The sequence below is a fragment of the Rhamphochromis longiceps genome, linkage group LG9, assembly GCF_057381845.1.
Source record: "Rhamphochromis longiceps isolate RC_006_pf linkage group LG9, R_longiceps_female_GT1.1, whole genome shotgun sequence".
Classification (NCBI taxonomy): Eukaryota; Metazoa; Chordata; class Actinopteri; order Cichliformes; family Cichlidae; genus Rhamphochromis; species Rhamphochromis longiceps.
The window spans coordinates 7548434-7570452 of NC_140565.1; the positions used below are offsets into that span (position 1 = coordinate 7548434).

The following is a 22019-nucleotide window of genomic DNA, read 5'->3' on the forward strand; positions in this document are numbered from 1 at the left end:
AAGATTAAATAATATCATTTATGAGTTTGAAGAAGATTCATTCAAATGTCAGTGAGTTTTTTTTAATGATCTCTGTTAGAAAAACCCCCAGGAACAATTTGAAACAATTAAGTGAAAAGTTAACGTTGATCACATAGGAAATTTCCACCATGACACTTTAATTTTTTCCTCTCTGACAGGCTTTAGTGTTATCTGTTGTCTCATGATGCGGTGGAAAAACCCAACTCCAATACAGGACAGTTTCCATGCAGCGACCCACTGACTTGCTTTAACACTTACGTTTGTATATGTTGTTAAACGCAATCTAGCGTGCTAAATCAGTGCGCTTTTGAGGTGATACACGGTGTGTTTCTTTTTCATTTAAGGGTTTCCCCCTCTTTTCCAGTCTTCATGTTCAGTGCTGACAAATAAATGGAAGAAGCAGATCAGCACATTTCCCAGAACTAGCCCTTTAATTGCCTAACACAAAGCTCAGTAAATGAAAACACTGTGTGGCTCAGCTGATAGCTATGGGTTAACTAGGCTGCAAAACCCACATGATGGCAGGACAGAGGACTGCTCTGTGTTTAACTGACCATGGGAGGTAGGAGGAGATGGGGAGGGAGACAGGGGGAGTTTTTGTACTGCTGTCCTTCCAAAATGAAGTAAAGCTCCCCCTTGAGCACGGTGGCCATGTCCAACAAGTGTTCAGTTCATACAGTAGGTGGGAAAATAAGTTTCATTTTGATGACTGACGGATCAAAAAGGAGGATTGCTGATTTAATTTTCCTCAATGTTTGTAAGTCATCGGACAGACAGAGTGAAGGAGGGAGAGGACACATCTGCGAGGGATTTGGGACCGGCTGATTTCACCTTCTGTCGGAAGACAGAATAACAGTGAGAGCGAGTGTGAAAGAGGCACGGCCTGTCTGAAATACACCAACCAAGTGCAGTATCAGCCAAAAATACTCCTCCTAACAAGTCAATGCCATGTATTGATTAGTTCTACTCAGGGCTTATGCAACATCACCACCTCAGTATACAATTATGGTGTAATCACTGTGCACAAGCAGGGGGGTTTGCACAGCAACCTGCTTGCCCCGTAGAGATGGAAAAGTAAACTGTTCATGTGTGCCATGGGGTCCTTAAATCAAACTGCACAATGTGAACAAAAGACCTGGAAACACTGAGAGAACTGTGCTCGCATAAACCCATATATAGGGCCAGAGGCAGGGAGAGAGTACAAAGGAGGCAGGGGGGAGGCATGTTAAATGTTTGCAGGGCTCTGAGAAGGCCTCAACCCTGGATATGACTTAAGAGATGAGAACTATTCTGCATTCATAAATCAGGAAGAGCCGAGGCGGATGTCCAGCTAAAGACTAAGAGAAAGGAAAGTGTTGGGCTGACTCAGATGCAATCACCTGCATCGTCTTTTTTCCTGCTCTTAAACCACCATTTACTCCTCCCGCTCCTCCTCATCTTCCTCCTCTGCTGAAACCCAACACAGCCCCATTCCCATGTGTGCTATGAGATGGCCGTGCTTAATCGATAGCGCCAGGTTGCCAAGACAACCTTGATTTCCTGTCGTCGTTTTTGCCGAGCGCCGGTGATTGCGCTGGGTGTCCGTTGCACCTGCCGCCCTCTCCTCCAGCCCCGCCCCCCCTCCTCCTCCACCCGCCTCTGTCACTGTCTCATCAGGCGCCCCTTATCCCTCGCCTCCATCTCTCCGTGCTCGCAACATATAGCCGCCATAGACAAAAGGGGAAGGCGGTCGCACAAAGGCAAAACAGACGACGGGTCTGAACAATCAACTTTGTGAACTCGTGGTGCTGAGAGCGAGGCCACGTGCACCCACTAAACACTTTGAACAAACGCACACGCCCCGTCATCCCTAACAAAAGTGAGATGTGACAGCTATCACGTCTACCTTGGACGATGATGTCAGTGCACCTGGGGAGCGTTTACTCTCAGGCCCTCTCTCTTTGGCACCTCTAGTTTTTTGTTTTTTTTTTTCATTAATGGAGAGCTCATTAATCGTGGCTGATAACGAGGATGTGGGACAGGGACATGATTAAGGGGCTCTCTCTCCTTTAGCTTGGCGCCCTTGGGGATAAACAGCCCTGTGCGTGTGTGCTTTTGTGTGGGCTGCATGTTAAAACTGCTAAAGGACACCCACACTCCCAGTGCTATCTCCAGGACATCTGTGGGATAGGAGAATACATGTTTCCACTTTTTCCACAGAGAATTTACATACGAATGTGCGCTAACCCTTCTTCCCTCGTTATGTGGATTCCCTAAAGGCTCCACTTTAATGCTTAAGGAGCTGACACTCATGGAGAGGACTTGAGTCTCTCCAGAGTTTTTCCTTGACTTCCGAGACTCTTGAGTTTCTCGACTAATTCTCACAGATTGAGGAATTGCTTGAGAATAAAAGTAAATATTATGTCTGTCAAAGTCTTTTGAAAAAGCTGCATTTTGTGGTCATTTGTCAGTTCACCAGTGCATCAGACTGCGACTAATTTCTCAGCGTCAGACTTGCTCCAGACTATGAAATTATTGATCCAAAGTTAAAAGAGTGATGTGCCTTGCATTTGTTCGGCTGTGCTTTGTGTGTGAGCGTGTTGGCTTGCATTGTGTTTGACACTAAAACATTACTGAGACCGCCATAAACAGTCAACACGCCAACTCCCAAACAGAACAGGGACATATAAGTAGACTGTGCAAAGCTCATGTAAAGATACAGGATACTTCGCACAGTAAGCAACCATTCTCTGTGAATGCTGCGGATACGTGTTGTGGTTTAAAACTAAGTAAAGGGTTAACAATAGCTAGCAAGAGACCACAGCAACCAAGACTCCTGCAGCAGCTGATCACATTTGACCAATGCTGCTCTTCAGCTGACTGAGCTTCACACTCTGTTCAGCAGACAGTATATACTGTAATATATTTGACAGTAATAAACTATTAACAAGATGGACACATAGCATTATAATAAAAGCAAACAGTTAATAGTCCTGTTCTGTACAAAGAAGCAGTGTTGTACTATTTACTGAATGACGCTCTAAAATAACACTTTCATGCGGTGAAATTAGGAATCTGAAATCCTCATTTTACATCTTATATCTAATTCTATAATACTACATTTACTATTTTGCATTTTGAAACACGCATTTTGATCTGCCAAATAGAGAAAACGATGCTGTTAGGTCATTAAAACAAGCTAATTATGAGTATGCTAATATCAAAAGGAGGCCATCAAATGCTGCCAGTCAAGCAAACAATTATTGTGTAATGCAGGTCTGTACAGTTTCTGAAGCATGAAGATGTAGAGGTGTAAATGACTAACTGGTTGAAATGGCTCCAAACTAGGGCAAGATTAGTAAGGTTTTTCTAATTTAACGAGAACCACAAATGTATCTACAAACACAATGGCATGTTAGGACGTCTGCAGCACAGAGCGGAGATCAGCCCGCACTCGCATGAGGGCTTTGTAGCACTGCAATCATTTAGTCTTACACACACATTAAATCCAATCTGTCTGGACCAGGACCCTAATCCCCTCTCCCCCGGCCGTGGAGACAAGAAGACAGTAATCCTCTATATTTGTATATTAATAGGACCGGCCTCCGCGAGGGCCTCTCTATATGTTGTGATGTATGTTTTATTAGTTGTGTAATCTGCTTGTTGATCAGAGGGCCAGACCATTTAAACCGAGGTTTTAATAAAACACAGGCAGGCCTGCCTCAGGGATAAGCTCCCCAAGGACAAGTGAAAGAGCATAGGCTCAATAGACTCATCATCAACAATAAACAGCTTTACATCAACGCTATCTGTCAAGGGCCAATACAATTATTAGTTGAAATTCAACCCTGAGGCCTCTGCCCTTCCCAAGAAAAGGGATAGATAAAGCCTAACCCAAATATGAGCTTGTTACCATAATGCATGCTTCGTCCAACCATCGAGTTATTTCTGAGGGTCTGCTCTCGTGTCACTACGTGTGTCCGTGACAATCCAAGTTACTCTGAGAATTTGTCCCAGTCCCCAAGGACCCTCGAGCAGCAGAGTAGAGGAGAGCCGGAGAGGTGAGATTCCTTTGGATCTGAATCACGTTGGAGTCGTCTGCTCACCTTCCAGCCCGTCTAGACACTGTGTCACTGCCACACCCCTCTGGACATCTGTCCTGATTCAATAGATTTTTCAGACAGCCATTAGATTACAAGGGCACTGCTTTAAATTAGCTGCTGAGTTGGGGAGTGATGGAGGTGGGCTGGACAGGAGGGCCATTACAGCACAGGGGACACTGTCCCTCATGCTTACCAATGCTATGCAGCTGCCAGCCATCACCCCCAATGTCTGTAATCAGTTGAGCTGCAAAGGCTGCTGATGTAATTCGTACGAATGGCTCTTTAAAATATTTTACAGAGATATGTGGCATCAGCTTCCAGGCCCAGTTTATGGTAGGCATCAATCAAAGTGACTTCCATAGAGTAAACAAACAAACAGCGTTTAAACATCTGGTGAGGAGAGACAGAGAGAGCAAGCGAGACACCCTGGGGAGATGTGTGGTTTTCCTCTGAGATGTGTTGATTAACAGGAAAGATGGCCGAATGGGAATCACATGAAACCGAAAAAGCCTCAGAGATGGGTCATACTCAGGTCAGGATTCAGGTGGAGGTTAGGAATGCACTCAAAAACCTAACACACACACAAAACACAGAAAACACACAGCCTTCGAATGCAGTGCAGCTAGACCATGTGACTGTCACGGGGTAATCTCATGGGAGCATCCCCCACCCCTGAGCTCCCCCCGTTTATGGACTGTAACAACAGGAAGTCAGCCCGGCCTGCAACATCACACCACACCTACAGATAACTGCTGACAGCAACACTCGCACTCGCACAGAAACACAAGATTTACAAAGTCTTCACAGTTACTTTTAATCCCTAAGAAAGTGTGCGGTGTGGCAGAGTCGGTGGCACCGCGCCCGCTGCTGCTGCCGGCGTCGGTGTTGCACTGGTAAGCGAGGCGCGCTGCAGCCTGGCAGTGAAACAAGGAGAGGCCAAAGCTGGCAGGGGGTGGGCCTTTCACTCACTGAATAGCCCTTGTTTATCTAGGTCCCTCTGGGAAGTCAGGACACTGCAGTGAATGGGAGCCAGTTAGCAGCGATGGCATAATAAGACGGGTGGGGGTGGCAGGGTCATTGAAATTCAGCGCAGGCTACTGTCGAGACAAACCACTCTTGCCAGCTGTGGCAGTAACTTAAAGGAGCAAAGGGAGTGTTTTCAAGGTTTTTCTGGGCTACCGACACACCATCAGGTGACCCAACCAGCATTGACGTGCCATTTCTAACACGTAAAAAAGACCCTTCAGAAGACTGGGCCACTGTTTCACTACAGCTACAGATTACAATGTAATGACACTCAGTGCTGTTGAATGAACTGCAATCAGTACTCTGCTGCTTGATGCCAGGCACATCTAGGTTTGGCTACAGCTAGCTAGCTAACCGCCCTGATTTTAGTAAAGTTTGTGAAAACAGCTCAAGGCTTCACAGTGGAACTTCACTAACTAATGTATATATGGTCTGTGACGCCTACTCTAAGACTATAGCGACACTAAATAAGACTGACGATGAGCAGTTTGCCACATTAGCCATTTGAAAATAGCAATAAAGTTACCTGTGAGTTTGGGTAACGTGGCTAACTCTGCTCTTTTCTTTCAAACACATGAAACATAAACTGATTTCCCTAACATCTATATTTATTTATGGATCCTTACTAAGATAATATTAGAATGCAGTTTAAAAATAAGGATGATCTCACTCTAAATTTGGCTAACCTTGCTTCATGACCTGGCTTATAATTTGCCCGTGTAAGCATTTGGTAACATTAGGAAGAAGAAATACAGCAAAAAACAACCCTAACTTCAAACACTGGCAACGAAAAGTGTTAGAAACAGTTACATGACAGGCACCGTGTCATTACCAGTGTTTGGAACACTGGAGGTGAGCGAGGCAAGAGCCTCTGCAAAAACAACAAAACATACAAATAAGTAAAAGGAGCCAGTGCAACTATTAAATGTGTGGTAGAAAAGCCATATATTTCTAATGAAAAGAAATGCTCTTTCTCTTTGCCCTCTATGCGCTCCAAGCTAGCGTGTCAGCTGTAGTGCCGGTTCCTTTTCCAGCCTTTCATGTTTTCTGCCCCGGTTTGAGGCCTCCACAACCCCTGATGAGGATCCTTAAATAGGCTGCCACAGGTGCCGGGGGTGCGCCGAGGTGAAGGAGGGGGAGGTGGCCTGGATGGGAGCAGGTCTGCAGGAAGCCTCTTGTTTTCCCAGAGATAAAGGGCTTTCAGGTTGCATCCTGGGCCGTAATCTCTCGCACACTTCCTGGTTTTGTTCGCGGTGAGTCCAGAGAAAAATGACAAACTAACCTTCGCCCCGAAAAGCTGATCGATAGCTTCTGACGAGACAGGATGCGTGTAATGTTGAATTTGAAGAGCGTAAAACGACAAAGAGACAGCTCAGATTTGACTCTGAGCGGTGTTCATTAATGGCCCTTGATCATGGCTGATTTATGGGTTCATTTATTCCGAGTGCTGGTTCATTACTGATGATGATTATAAAAGTGTGCATATAATTTCTTTTCTGACCTCTTCATTTGCTTTTAGAGCACAATTAACATTGTTCCAAGCTCTTACAACCCAATTACAGAAAAGACAACGCTGCCTTCCTTCAAATTCAAGTCCCTTAACCAGTCACTTTAGAGCTGGCCTTGTGTTTAAAAGGGTCCATTTACTAGAAATTTGCATGAAAGGGGTTTATTGAAAAGTTGGCACTGAGCAGGAGTGCAAACTTCAGAAGAATAGGCAACACATTCACATATCCACACAGAGGAAAAAAAAGAAGCTTCCGTTCCAGTTCTTTTTTCTGCCTCTCCCACATTTTCTCTCTCTATTCTGATCATGTCCTTCTTGAGGAGGCCAGCGTTTGACCGTGAGCCACACCCTCTTTCCTCCTGCCAGAGGAAACTTTCAATCTCAGTCTCCCTCCCTCGCTTTGCCCGTGGCTCTGGCTCTCTCATACTTTTGTCAGGTGTTATTTATGAGTGCTGTATGCCTACAGCACCTGCTGGTGCTGGAGAGTCTGAGCCAAGGCAGCTGCTAGAGAGAGGAATGAGAGACAGAAACGAAAAGAATACATAGAGGAGGACGCGGGGAGTTACAGAAAGTTTGTTGACGTTTAAGAGCACCGACAGCTAACGATGAGCTGTAGGAACACACCAACGAGTGATGAACAAGCACTAATTAATAATGTTGTACAGCTCCAAACAGGATCAATTAAAGGCCATGCTTCACTGACTTTTGGTGCCGCTGTAATGACAGAGGGGAGGGCGCCGTCAGCAACGAGGAGGAACACAGACAGGCTGGCTGTGGAGATCCAGAGGTATTCACTCCTTTCATTTCATTATCCATTAGAGCCACACACATATACATGAAACGCACACAGGGAGGTCAAAGTATGTTTTCACTGTAAACACCTGAATGCTGGCAGCAGTGAGCTGAGTCAGCACAGGTGGGCTGAGACAGGTCAAAGGTCACTGGCTTTGTTCCATTTCCAGTAAGAGACCCAAAAAAACACTTTGTCCTTTTCTTTAGAAGAAGATATGTCATATAAAGAGTTTATGAAGTTCCTAATCGATTTTGTGGACGTGGCGCCCCTCTACAGCACCTGTCGCTAACAAGCTAGCTCACAGAGAATGAAACAAAAACAAAAGTTGATAATTCTGAGTGACTGGCGAACACAGACTGAGTGTAAACCCACCTACAACAAGACTGTTTTTCATTTCATTTGCATTATCGTTATTATGTTTGCATCCACCGAGCAGCAGCAGAGTCACTAAATAAAGGCATCCAGCCACAGCTCACCATAACTGAGGATGGCCTCAAAGTGCTGGAGCTGTAAAGGTAAGGTTCATGCTTACATGTAGCCAGTTTCATGGCTAAGCAATATGTTAGAGGTAAAGCTGATTGTTTTTTAGGCCTGTGAGGCCTGTGAGGTGAGACTTGCAGACTTCTGTGCAAAAACACAATTACAGAGTCATTAATTGAGTGAAGTTAACCAAGATGGCGGCGCGCACAGACGCAGCGGCCCGGAGCTCCTACACTTTTGCACTTTTGGTGGTACTGTGTATTATTTCACACAGTCTGGGGTTACTTCAATACAACAGAGATGATCTACTACAACTAAGCCGTGGAGATCTTCAACTAACATCCGAGTATCTCATCCCCCCGGAGATCGTTAAGCAACCCCCGGGGCTACCCGCAACAGCAAGCCGCAGGAGGAGACGTTGCGAGCGGAGGCAGAAGAGAGGCAAGCGGGGAGGCCTGTGGGCACGGCTAAAGACTAGTCCGTTTAAACCACCACTCCCGATCATATTCCTCTCCAACGCCCGTTCAATCCGTTACAAACTGGATGAAATACGACTGCAGATCGCCACTCGACGGACTTTTAATAACTGTTCGTGCATGATTTTCACTGAAACCTGGCTGGACAGCGCCATTCCCGATGCGGCTATCGATCTAGCAGGCCGCACCGCCTATCGAGCCGACAGGTCTGCGGACTCGGGTAAGAAGACTGGCGGGGGGCTGTGCATCTATATTAACAACCTTTGGTGCACGAACGTCACGGTAACGGAAAAACTGTGCAGTACAGAGGTAGAACTGTTGGTGTTAAAGTGCCGTCCATTCTATCTCCCTCGGGAATTTTCTGCCGTTTACATCTGCGCTGTTTACATTCCACCAGATGCTAATGCTAAGCTAGCGTTAGCACAATTGAGCAGCAGCATCAATAACAGCCTGGTAGCACACCCGGACAGTGTCTTTATTGCGGCTGGGGATTTTAACCACGCGGACCTGAAATCTGTACTTCACAATTTCCACCGTAATGTGAAGTGTGCTACCAGAGGAGATAGAACGTTGGACCAGGTGTACACCAACATGGCGAATGCGTACAGAGCCCAGGCTTATCCCCACCTGGGTCTGTCAGACCATCTCTCCCTTCTGCTACACCCAATATACACACAAAAGATCAAGAGCACTGGGATTACAACCAAAACCGTGAGAACATGGCCGCAGGATGCTATTCCGATGCTTCAGGACTGTTTCCACTGCACAGACTGGGATGTATTCAAGGTGCAGGTCACTGACAATCGTGTCGCATTGGACAGTTACACCTCCACTGTCTTGGACTACATCTGTTTCTGTGTGGACAATGTAACAACTTGGAAACGATTCCGTGTGTTCCCTAATAATCCACCCTGGATGACACACGGAGTTCAACAACTTATTCGAACAAGGAACAACGCTTTCAAATCCGGGGACCAGGAGGCATACAGTGCTGCCAGGGCCAACCTGAGAAGAGGCATCAAGACTGCCAAGCAGCAGCACAGGAAGCGTATCGAGGCCAGGTTTGAGAACAACACAAACCCAAGGCAGGTCTGGGAGGGCATCAGGGCTATCACGGACTACAAAAGAAGAACACCATCACCCTCAGCCGACAGTTCTACTCTGGCTGAGGATCTAAATCTCTTTTATGCCCGTTTTGACAGGGAGAACACCGACCCTGTCCTGTCCCCTCTCCCCTCAACCGACCCTGCTCCGGTCCTGAGCACTCATGAGCTGAGGCGTGTGTTCCGGAGCATTAACACCAGGAAGGCGGCCGGGCCGGATGGAGTGCTGGGCCGGGTGCTAAAAGACTGTGCTGCGGACCTGGCGGACGTCTTCACCTCTATATATAACACCTCGTTGTCCTGTTCACTGGTACCATCCTGTTTCAAAGCAGCAACCATCGTTCCCATCCCAAAACAGTCAAATGTCACATGTCTGAACGATTTCAGACCTGTGGCACTCACCCCCATTCCCGCCAAATGCCTGGAGAGACTGGTCATTAAACACATCAGAGCTGCTTTTCCACCATCCCTGGACTCGCACCAGTTTGCATACAGGGAGAACCGGTCAACCGAGGATGCGATCGCCACAGTGCTGCACACATTACTGAAGCACTTGGAACACAGGAACACCTATGCACGGCTCCTCTTTGTAGACTACAGCTCGGCTTTTAATACCATCCGGCCATACAAACTCCGTCCCAAACTCCACCAACTGGGACTTAACTCCTCTCTGTGCAACTGGATTGTGGACTTCCTCACTAACCGTAGACAGAGTGTCAGAGTGGGTAAGAACACCTCTTCCACCCTTGTGGTCAACACCGGTGCCCCTCAGGGGTGTGTTCTGAGCCCTCTGCTATACACTCTCTTCACTCATGACTGTATTTCCTCCTGCGCGTCCAATCTCATTGTTAAGTTTGCAGATGACACTACAGTGCTCGGACTTATATCCAACAATGATGAGACAAACTATAGGACAGAGGTGCAACAACTAGAGTCATGGTGCCACGACAATAACTTGGTCTTAAACACCAAAAAGACCAAGGAGATCATTGTAGATTTCCGGAAGAGGGGTCATAACAACCATCTGCCTCTCTTCATTGGCAGTGAGGCGGTGGAGAGGGTGAGCAGTTTTAAATTCTTGGGGGTAACTGTGACCGAGGACCTGTCCTGGGGCAACCATATCACCTCAGTTGTACGGAAGGCCCAACAGCGCCTCTACTACCTGAGGAGACTGCGGAGCGCACACATTCCCAGATCTCTGATGTTGAACTTCTACAACTGTGCCATCAGCAGCGTTCTGACGTATGGATTTCTAGTGTGGTTCCCCAGCTGCACCAAGGCCGATCAGCAAGCACTCCAGCGGGTGGTGAAAGAAGCTGGCAGAATTATTGGAACAAGTCTGCCAGAGATTAGTAATATCTTCCCCACTCGCTGTCTGAGGAGGGTGCACAGTATCCTGCGGGACCAACATCACCCTGCGCGCCACCTTTTCCATCTGCTGCCCTCAGGGAGAAGGTACAGGTCTATACAGGCCAGAACATCCAGACTGGCCAACAGCCTGTATCCACAGGCTGTGAGGCTCCTGAACTCTCTGCCCCCCTCTCACGGACAATAACCATATCCAACTTCTTAATAGCAATGAACTGGTCTGCATTGGTGCATCATATCTTTATTCTCTTCCCCCTCCTGCCCCCCCCCCCCTCTTTCTTAAATAGATAACTATCATATCTGATATCATATCTCACAGTACAATAATATTGAATGGGTTGCATTGTTGTATTTTGTCATGTTTCTCAGGTCTTTGTCTGAATTTCTACGAACATTATTGCTAAGGATTGTCTTATTGCATTGGAGTCACACTGGGTTAAATATGTACACTTGGGTTTTAAGGGGTATTTATTATTTTCTTCTTTTTTTTTTTTTTTTTTTTTTTGGGTTGTATGGAAGCCCCAAACGCAATTTCATTGTTCTTGACAATGACAATAAATAAATAAATACTAAAATTACTGTGCTTTTACATCAGGATGTATTTGGTTTTATTAAATGCTCCACACTGCCAGCAGCTGTGAGATTCAGGCTCGTGAAACAGATTGCTGTGAGTTGGCTGCTTGACTAAACCCTGTAAAGGAGACTAAACTTTTCATCATGGGCTTGTTGAAGCGTTTGAACAGTGCAAACTCTATGTGAAAATTCTATATGAGACATTAATTACTGATTAAATGAAAGCATGTCAACATACTATACATATATAATATAGTGCATGACTATGACATGGCTCTCAGCGAAGCAGATTTTGAGCCTCCTGTCTTATAAGACTTGCAGAAAACACTAACCGAAAGTACTTTTATGTGTCTTTGTTTTAATGCGTTTGCTGTTGCACAGACAAACTATCACTTGATTCTTTGTCCGATACTGTAGCTTCCTTCTTGTAACGGTAAGTCAGCTCGCAGTTGTTGGACAGTGAGGACCTCAATAAAACGCTCAAGGGTTAAATGGGGCAATGAGGAATCTCCATGCCTCCGCTATTCTGCCCTCCCTCTGTTTTCAGACTGCCCATTCTCCTCTCATTAATCCTGTGAGGATGTTTATCCATGTTGACATTCAGCATAGCGGCCGGCCTTCTCTTCTCTGACTAACAAACAGGGTGACTAAGATTTTTTTTTGTCGTTTCTCGCTGAAGCAATTGCAAGGCTAGCCCAGCTTCAGCTACCTTGTTGCACAGGCTTGGGAAGGCATAGGAGCAGTCGATTTGTTAGTCACCGTGTCCCTCGGGACATCACAACCAGACTGGGCAACTGGAATCAAATGTGAATATGAATGTGTATCCCCCCCCCAGGAGTGCCATTATCAGTTCTGTGTGCTATGGAGAGGAAAATCAATATGGTCATCATAAGGGGCTGGCAAAAAGCCAGCCGCTGGGTTGTGTTCAAAGCACAATACACGGCAGTGGATTACTTTTCAACTGATGTCATCTAATTTCATCCCTCTAGACAGAGACGCTCTGGGACCGTAACAAGGTCGGGCACAATAAAAAAGGATAAGATGTCCAACATCTATGTCTCAAAAACACGACAGAAAGGTGGTCAGCAGAGGTTCGCCCTGATGAGCTTTTGCTGCAAACACAAGCTGGTGTAAAAGCCCCACACCGGGTGCGCCTTCTGCCTATTGTGTCAGTCCAGTCTTTTTCATTAACCGCTCCACTGAGGACCCCAGGGAGGGAGGGGTGGGATGGGAGAGAAGGAGGTAGCGGCGGTGATGATGTGAGGAGGGGTCTGTAGACAGACCCAAAAACATGATTAAAAACACACATCAACAGACAGCAACGGACAGGGTGTATGCAACGTTTACCTCCGGCAGGATGGCAATTTAGAGGTAATCTCTCCCACAAGTATACACACTACTCAGGATCACTGTCCATCACACCCACACCTGTGTGGAAGGAGCGAGGGAAAGAAGAAAGACTGGGAGAGTTCAAAAGGTTGCAAATACACCTTTCTGCCCATGACTCACTGCTTTGGAGTCAGGAGAGGAGGGCAAAGGAGGCTTTTCTGCTCAGTTAGCTTACATGATACACTTAAGTGAGCTCTCCTCCCTGCACTGCATCAAATACCAGCCTACACCGCTTTCTGTGGCAGTATCTGTGGCTAGGGTCAAGGCAGTCAGAGACACACACCTTGCTCAACAACAAGAAAAGCGTGGATGCTGTTACTACACTACCAACATGACCTGGAGTGAAGTAACCCAGGATGATTCTGGATGGGCGGGAGGGTGCGACAGTTGTGTTTTTGTCCAGTTCACCGAGCTGACGCGTCGCTACAAGCTCCCACCGCTTACCCCCATTATCCGGACCCCCGGCCCCAAACACCCTAAGTCAGCAACTCCAGGATATTTTTGTCCTTCGAGTGGCAACGACTGCCGTTGTGCATACGGCTGCATCATCAACAGTTAAGGAGCCTCGGAGGCTGTCATGCACATCATGCTGGGGATTTGGGGAAACTCCTGCCTGCTGTGCCAAATTAAGCCTTCAATTCACCCTGACATTCAAATCAGCAGAATGGGCGAGCACACTTTAAAACATACATGGCACAGAAATGCCACGGGGATGCGTTGCTGTTAACATTAAGGCGAGTGAGCGTGACGCAGCCACAAGCTACATTTCTGAGACAAAAATGTCAAACAGAGCGCTTCGATGCCAGCCTCTCGAGGGGCCCTGAGGGCCACGTGAGAGAGGGATTTGATGAATTCTGCGAACGTTCCACGGATTCCTCCCTCACAGGGACCTTTGGGAAAAGAATGGGTCATATGCAAATGGCATGCACAGTATGGAGGAGAAGTTTCCCACAAGCCCAGTGTGAAAAGGGCTCTCCCTCCCCATCCCGGGGCCTGCTGAATGGCCCTTTTCTTCTGCCACTGAAAGTGTATGAGGTAGAGCAGGCAAACTCCAAAGGTAACCAGGCTCTTTCTCCTCAGGCTTTCTCACTAAAGCCGTGACACACAATGGTCCAGTTAAGCATTCAGCCACACAAACCCCCCCCAATAAAGCACATCCAAGCACAGTTAAGGGGGTTACTGAAACTGACTCTGGGTTTAAAACTCCTTCTTTATGGAGGGAGAGCACCTTTTTATAGGCTAATGCTCTCAGCCTCCATGGGAGTAGCTAATCATTAAGCCGCCTTAACAGAGGTGGGAGTGTGGTCGTACATCACATCGTTTTAATTCCACCGAACGGTCAGATGATCTCAAGCTTATTTCCAACACGAAGAATGTGAAGCTTAGCTAAAAAGCAAAAAGTTTTAATGTAGGCGATTTCTACCTGCATTGTGTTATTTTTATTTTATTTATTTTTTGCTGATGTTCAAAACAAGTTGTGCAACTACTTCAGAGGTCTGGGAGCTGGCTGCCTATGCATCATTCTTTATATCTTGCCAGCATCGTTCCCTCACTTGTCACCTGTTGTATAAATCTTTCGCCGCTCCACCTCCCATCCCCTTTCGACTCCACTGGGAACACGGAGCTTGCAATTTAGAGGGTGTCAGAGAGGAATGGGGGGGGGAAGAAAGGAGGAGCAGAGAAAAAAAAAGTGCTCTAGGACCCCTCACCATCCCCACCACCACCATCCTCCTTCTCCCCCTCTTCCCCCTGTCATTGAACAGACTTAAACACAAACACAATTGGACATGCTGGAAGCTTCACAATGGCACAGAGGGGGGAAAGTGAAGTCATACTCTAAGCATGCATGGGTGCCTAGGTCAGGGGGCAATCAACAGCACCCCTGGCTACTGTGTCCCAACCCGCCCCCCTGTCCAATCCCCCAAAACTTCCCTGCCCAAATGTGAAATAAAGGACGAGCTCTAGATCTGGAACAAGGAGTGAGAGGGGACAGACTGAGAGCGGAGAGAGAAGGGAGGAGGAGGAGGAGCTGAGGGGTTTTGGGGGGATTGGGGGGGGGGTTTCTTCTTACTTGGCACTTTCAAATGAAGCTGCCGGGGAAGTTGGTGAAAAGCAGCGAGATAAATGAAAAATTTCCTCCTCTGCTAAACTCTTCCCACAACAGGGGTGGACCTTTTAAATGTAAACAGATGGCTTTTAAGATGCACAAGTGGCAGCCAATCCCCACCTCCTCCCGAAGCCTCCGCTACGGGCCCAAACATCACTTGTTTCACACAAACAGCACAAGCTGCAGCTAAACTATTGGTTTGTTATGTTTCTTTCTCTTTTTTAAATTGTTATTCCACAAACTTACAGCATGTGGTTGTATTCAGTGGTCTCTAGACAGGGCGAGTGAGTCCAGGGCACCAAGTATAGTTTAAGTATAGTTTTACCAGGCCAATAAACATACTCTTCAACATTACATGAGCTGTTGCCAAGTGCCGAGCCCGCAACCTCATTTGCCTTATTTGATGGATGATTCATCAAGGTGGTACAAGTGTGTGTGTGTGTGTGTGTGTGTGTGTGTGTGTGTGTGTGTGTGTGTGTGTGTGTGTGTGTGTGTGTGTGTGTGTGTGAAAGAGAGAAAAAGGATGACGGAGAGGGAGCAAAAGAGGGAGTGATGCAGGGCGGGAGACACGCGAGGAGATGAGGAAAAAGGTCTGCGTCATATTATCAAATAAACAGAAATCTAAGCTACCTGTGCACAAGCTCCTTCACAGCACCCCCCCCCAATGACCCTGTTTATTTTTGCAAAGAATGTTAATACCGTCCGCATTCCTCTATTCCCAAATTGCTGTTTTAAATTACCGCTGCTATTCCTGAGGGGTGGGCGGGGGGGAGAAGCGACAAAGGAAGCTGTAGTATCCCGCCGATTGCAAACACCTGTTGTCCTGCAGGCTGTTAACACCTCTCTGTTTACAACAGGGAATGGGGCTCACCTTGATCTCGGCTCCCTCTCTGCTGGCAAAGTCTCGGACTATAACAAGCCGAGCAAAACTCAAGGGCTTCATTCATTAAAAAAGCAACAGGGTCTTATAATTAGGGAGAGACATCAAATGAGCATGACAAAAACAAAACAAAAACAAAAAAAAAGCTTCATCTAACTTCTCTGAGGAATCCCCTTCAGCTGAGAGGTGCATTTATGTGACAGATCACCTGCCTTGTCAGGTGGTGGTAGGAAGCAAGGACTTTAAAAACACAGGCCTCAACATCCCCTTTGAAGGAAATGCAAATGAGGCAAGGAAACAAGGAGCACATCTGTTTGACTTTAAATATCAATAGGGCCGTGTCATCAGTGAGAAATGATTAATACAGGCCCGTTAACTTAAAGAAAGGAGAAAGAGCAACAAAGGAAAGCACATGAGAAGTCATTTAAAAGCTCCCTTCCTCCCAGGGGTAATAGAAATACCCACACTTTGACAGCAGGACCGTTATCTGAGGTGTGTCCACACGTTGGACACCGCTCCAGGAATGAAATGCAAACACACCCTTATGAAAAGAGAACAAAATCACAATGGAGAACATAAATAGCAGTGGCTCAAAGTTTTTGTTTCTCTTTTTGTTTTATACTCTTCTCCTAAATTGATCAGACATCAACAGAAAATCCACACGGCACAATTTGCTTGCATTTTCCCACCCACTAACTCGTTTTCAGCAGCGCAGGAGCCATCGCATCTTACTAAGCAAAAATAAAAGCGATATTCGCGTATCACCTCAGTTCACGTGAGCTACACTGGGTGGTACACAGGCTAACGCAGGACCGAGACTACTTGATATGGACGCCACACGCTGTCAGATCCACGACGGAACAACTTGTTTTGTCAATCAAAAAAGAAGAAAAAAAGTAGTCCGAGCACCGGAAACGACGATTTCACCACAGTCCAGCACGTAAATAGAAAGAGCGAAGCAGGAAAAAACAGACGTTATATACTCGCAAAAGTCCATTTATGCGCGTCACACAACCAGGAGACAGATATTTGAACAAAGTAGAGCCGCACATGCGACTTTGTAACGGTTCACCAGTATTTTCACACCACCCTTAAATAACAAAAAACCCGTCTTGCTTCGCACGTCGGCATGTTAAAACATTAAACAATGTAACCATTTCAAATGTTGCTGCGGGCTACAAGCTGTAATGAAGTGAGTAAAGACAGAAAAGTAAAGAGGTTCGCTCGCGACCACCGTCCTACAACAATCAGGATTCCCAATGCGCGACAGGAGAGGATCCGCTGTCCTTATATGGGCTGCGCTCGCCCTGCTCACACAAACAGCGCGTGAGATACTCCTCGTTCTCCGGAACCTCCGGCTACCCCATCCATGTTTCTCCCAAGCTTTCTACCACTGCTTCACTGTCAAACCCTCTCTGACAAGTCATATTTAATGTTCACGGCGTGTGCGGCATCGAAATGAAACAGTTAAGTTAGAGGAAAGGCAAGTGTTCAAAGCGAGCTCCAATACACCGATACAGTTTCAGCGCTTCTCGGCTTTAAAGCTTGAAAACTGTGTTTACATTCACACTTAAGTGTCTGGATAACGGGACAGGTCGGGTTAAATGGGGGAAAATTCGTTTTGTCAGCCCTCGTAGCGCAGCAACAGTGTCCTGTCGCTACCTGCTGCCTGTGCGCGAAAGAAAGAACAAACAGTTGTGTCCCCTCTGCTTCACACGCGCACAGATAATACAGATAATTATCAACATCGTCGAGAAAAAACAAACCAAACCAAAACACAGTTCTGCTTAATGATTTCTTTTATCCATATGTAAAAACACAATGTGTCCGTCGAGGTCCGCAACAGGAATCAGGTAGACCGTTTCCCCTCAGAAACAGGTCCGAGTTTAGTGGTGGGCTCAATAACTCGACAGAATGGGACTAAATCAATGGATTGTCAGCCTGTAGAGACGGACAAAGTGTGTTTAAACGAATAAAGCAGTTTAAAGTGGAAACAAAAGCTTTTCCACTCATAACGGACTGAGGTGCGTATAACGGTCTCCGGCGCAGAGAGCCGCTAGGCGGTGGGAGAGCCGCGACCCAGGTATAACGGTACACCACATAGGGCTGTAATACAGCGCTCACTTGCTACTTCCCAGCACTTTCGGTGAGTAAAAACCGGACTTCTGGGCCACGAAACTTTTCGGCAAAATTACTGGGAGACAGGACGGCGTTCACACCGTATCTCTGAAAGCAAAGCTCCGAGTCGGAAGTAGTTTTACTCACCGTTGGTCCTTTTCGGGTTCGGCTGCTTTCTGCGCTTACACCTGGGGCCATCCGCCATGATCCTTTCGTTGTGTCTAAATGCTGCCGGAGAGTCACCTCCTCTCTCACCCCCCTCTCTCCCCCCCTCCTCCTCCTGGCTTCCCTTCACCTCCCCTTCTCCGCACCTGGTTTACGACACTCTTTACGGCATCACCTTCCCGCACCTCATCGACCCACGCTGCCAGTATCCTTCACGCGGAGTGCTGGGAGTGAGAGAGAAAGCTGCGTGGAGTCCGTACCTGCTCCGCTGTCACGAATGTGGCGTGTTTTTAAACAGCATAAATATTTTTCTGTGTATTTTTCTTTGATGATACTGAAAGGTATTTCCACCACATTTTATTTTTATGACCACAGCGCAAATTGGAAGTTAGTTAAAATATATTTTTCTCCAAATTATTATTATTATTATTATTATTTGGATGTTTTGTTGACTTTTAAAGCACGTGGAACAAATGTCAAAAACAAAAACAAAACGAACAAATAAAAAAAAATACATGACAGAGATGTAAATAATAAAAGAATTAGTAGTTATTTAATCCGTTTTGGATAAGTTTGGGAGTGTGTGTGATTGTACAGGTATTCCAGTAGGTAAGCAGATTAGTGCACTGCAAGGAAGAATGCAAAAAAGCCTGGAGCCGGTTTGTATCTGTCACGTGCTGGATCTTTGTTCTTGGAACCTTTCAGAGAATTTGGCCCTGGAAAATGAAGGTGAACACTTGAAATGAAAAAGGCCACGTTTGGCACAAGTTGAGTTAGTATGCTCTCTTTTTATGGCTTCCCAGCACTACTGCTCAGTCACTGCCATTCCCAAATCTCCTTCCAACCAGATTTTAGGATGATCAGCCCCCACCCCCCTTACCCTCACACTGATGGGTTTTGTAAATTAGGTAAGTAGCCACGGATAGAGGAGACTGCAAACTTTAATGAAGATTTAAAAGAAGCATGGCTTCCACAGGAGACTCCTCAGGTGCATTTTTAAAGGGAGTTTGCTATCTTTAATCATTTTCATTTTTTTTTCACACCTGAGCCTGACCTGTTCTGTTTGAATGTATGTTTTCCTGTGTGTGAGCACAGTAGGGTTGCAAAAAACAGCAGCCAGGGCTTGTGTGTGTTTGTGTGTCAGAAAGAGGAAGCAGTCATGAGACTGTCATCACTGATTCAATCCTCCACCTAAAGAAAGACCCTGCTGTTCTCCTGAGCCGAACCCTCTACGGCGGTGATGAAGAGGACACAGACATGCCAGCACAATCAGCAGGTTCAGACTGTATCCAATCAGACCTAAAACCTTCACACACACACACGGGCACACACACACACACACACACAGGGCGAACCACACTGTGTAAACAGAAGAGAAATATCCAGGATCACATGTTTGAGGTGAATTCCTCTGGATGCTTGTAGTGATGGGGAAAGATGAAGTTTATATGATGCTCGCGGTCCCATGACTTGCAGCAGTGTGTTAGAGTCGTGGCTATTCTTGAAGCAGATGACTACAAGCCAGAAGTGTCAAATGTAGGGCCCAGGGGCCAGAACAAGTCAACGGCTTTGCAGAGTAAAAATTGCAAAAAAAAGATGGCATGCTTTTTTTTCACTTGATTTTTCAGCAGAGAGAATGGATCACATCTTGAGAGAGTTATCAACAGAGTTGGATATCCTAATCATCAGCTTAACAGTCTTTCTAGCGCTTTTCTTAACTCTTTTCCCCATAAAGATGACATTTGATGATCTCCCCTTCACCCTTAATGATGAGCTTTGACACCTCAGCAGCCCTGAAATATGACAGTTCAGAAAACAGCTTCAAGGGTTTCTCCTAGTAAGCTTTTAAGTTATAGATAGATGTTTTATAAAACATGAATAAGTGTGGAATATACATTAACTTGTTAACAGCAAAAAGAAGAAGGCTTTTTTTTAAAAACACGTCTTTCGGCAATAATTTTTGGATTAGACTTTGCAGATTTCATCATTTAATCACACACAACATTTCAACATATAAATCTGCCCGTACAGTATTTACACACACAGAGTAACAAACCCCACATTGCAGGACAATCAGCTTATCACTCAGCTACATGTGACAGCTTGTATACACGGGATGGCAGACCTCTGAGGTGAATAATTCAGTAGCAGCAGAGCGGTCCAGCTCTCGGGGCAGGCTGCCCAGACGCAGAGTAATAGCTTTAGCATAAACAACACCTACAAACTTGCTCTAGGTGGCCTCTTCCACCAATAGGCAGCCTGCCTTTCATTGCACTGTGGCTACCTCTCCTGATGAAAAAGGCCCCAGAAACAGTCTGCATCAGCAAAGATCAATGATGAGACACTAAGCTAAGCGTGCGGTCGGAGCTGCACACAGAGTCTGGAAAAATAGGATGCTTGTTATCCAGTGGAAAGTCAGATCTTTCCCATTTTCCTTGGATCACGCCGCTATTATAGCATGAAGTCATTTTTTTCTTTTTCTCAACGTCTGTGGAAAACAAAGAATAACAATTACACGAGGACCGCTAATACGAAATAGACCGAAGACGCCTCTGATGTGTTTCAAAGTAAGTGGAGTAAAACCAGAGCGATTTATTTGCTCTTGCAAACCTCTGCAAAGTTTGCACTGCAGCGAATTCACGCAAATGGGAAACGCACGCTCTCAGTTATACATAGGCACCCTGTGTGACCCCACCGTGATTGGGATGAATGTTGGGGAGGGAAGAGAGTCTATTACAAGAGACAGATCGAATGTCATAAAAACAAGCTCCTCAGAGTGAAACCCTAATGAAGATGGAGGCCGTTTTTATCCCCTCTATGACCAGGACATACAGGTGCCAGTCACCTGAGAAATGACAACAGCAATAAAAGCACGATCTTGCCTTAAATAAAGTGGCCCATGAAATGAAATGAAAGGCTGACTCTTGCTCATCCAATGGGGAATTAAAATAGAGGAGGGGAGGGGGTGAATGAAGGGGGGGCAGGAGGGATAAGCAGCCATCCTCCACTACATTAAGGGATCATGCTGCTCCCTGAAAATGAGTATTGATCCTCTTAGGTCCAGGATCGTTTAGGAGATTAATGTGAGTAGTGGTTGAACTCCACAGTACTCCACACAGGACAAGGGGGATCAGCTCGGCAGGATGGCCCAGCTGAAGCAGCCTATCGGTGAGTGAGGGGCTGACAGTATTCAGTTTGTGTTTTGGGGGTGGTTTGGTGTGTGTGTGTGTGTGTGTGTGTGTGTGTGCCATCTGGGCTGTCAGCTAAGAGAATCAGCTGGATGTCCAGAGGTCGAAAGGGTGAAAAACATAAAAGGGGAGGGGGGGAGGTTATAAAATAGAGAAAGAGTCTGAAGGAAAGCGAAAGAGTGTCACGAGCAGGCAGAATAGAGGGAAGGAGAACAAGCAAGAGAAGGAGCAGAGGAAATGAGAGCGAAAGAGAGGAACAGAAACTGCCACAAACAAAAACAAAACAAAAGGACGACAGAAAATGCGCAGCCTGCCTCGCTCCGAATACAGGGGACCGGCTGGAGGCAGTGATAGAGAGAGAGACGCAGCAGAGACTAAACTGCTTAATCTCTCCCAAGAGACGCCAGCCTAAATGTGAGGTCCCCCCTCCCCCTTTCAGACCCCCCCCAACAAAACACTATCACAGCCATTCTGCTCAGCTACAGCCAGGGCTGACAGACACGCACACATATACACACAGTTTAAAAGTCCTGAGGTTGAGCCTTCAGTGCAAAGCGATACTGTGGAGATGAGAAAAGATCCATTTCAGTGCCACACATCCTCGTGAGTAAGCACTGCACGAGTGAGCAGAGTTTGTTGATTTATAAAAGCTGCTGCTTTTAACAATCTGGTTCGTCGTGAATCAACAGAGCCTGAGAATTTTCTCATGTCTCTCTTCTGAGGTCAAGTCGGCCCCCGTGGGG

At 46.4% G+C, this 22019-nt stretch overlaps 1 protein-coding gene across 3 annotated transcripts in view; it reads right to left on the minus strand.

Moving 5' to 3' along the window:
- zeb1b (zinc finger E-box binding homeobox 1b) overlaps positions 1-18208 on the minus strand; it is a 53540-nt gene extending 35332 nt beyond the window's left edge. Inside the window, exon 1 of one of the 3 annotated variants that reach the window (XM_085418101.1) lies at positions 18071-18208. In XM_085418101.1, coding sequence (XP_085274227.1) covers positions 18071-18128 — 58 coding nt within the window. In that variant the 5' untranslated portion in view covers positions 18129-18208. Of the gene's footprint in view, positions 1-16270; positions 17563-18070 lie in introns of those variants that run through there. The other 2 variants (XM_085418100.1, XM_085418099.1) reach the window with 2 other exon arrangements.
- Positions 18209-22019: the final 3811 nt, after the last annotated feature.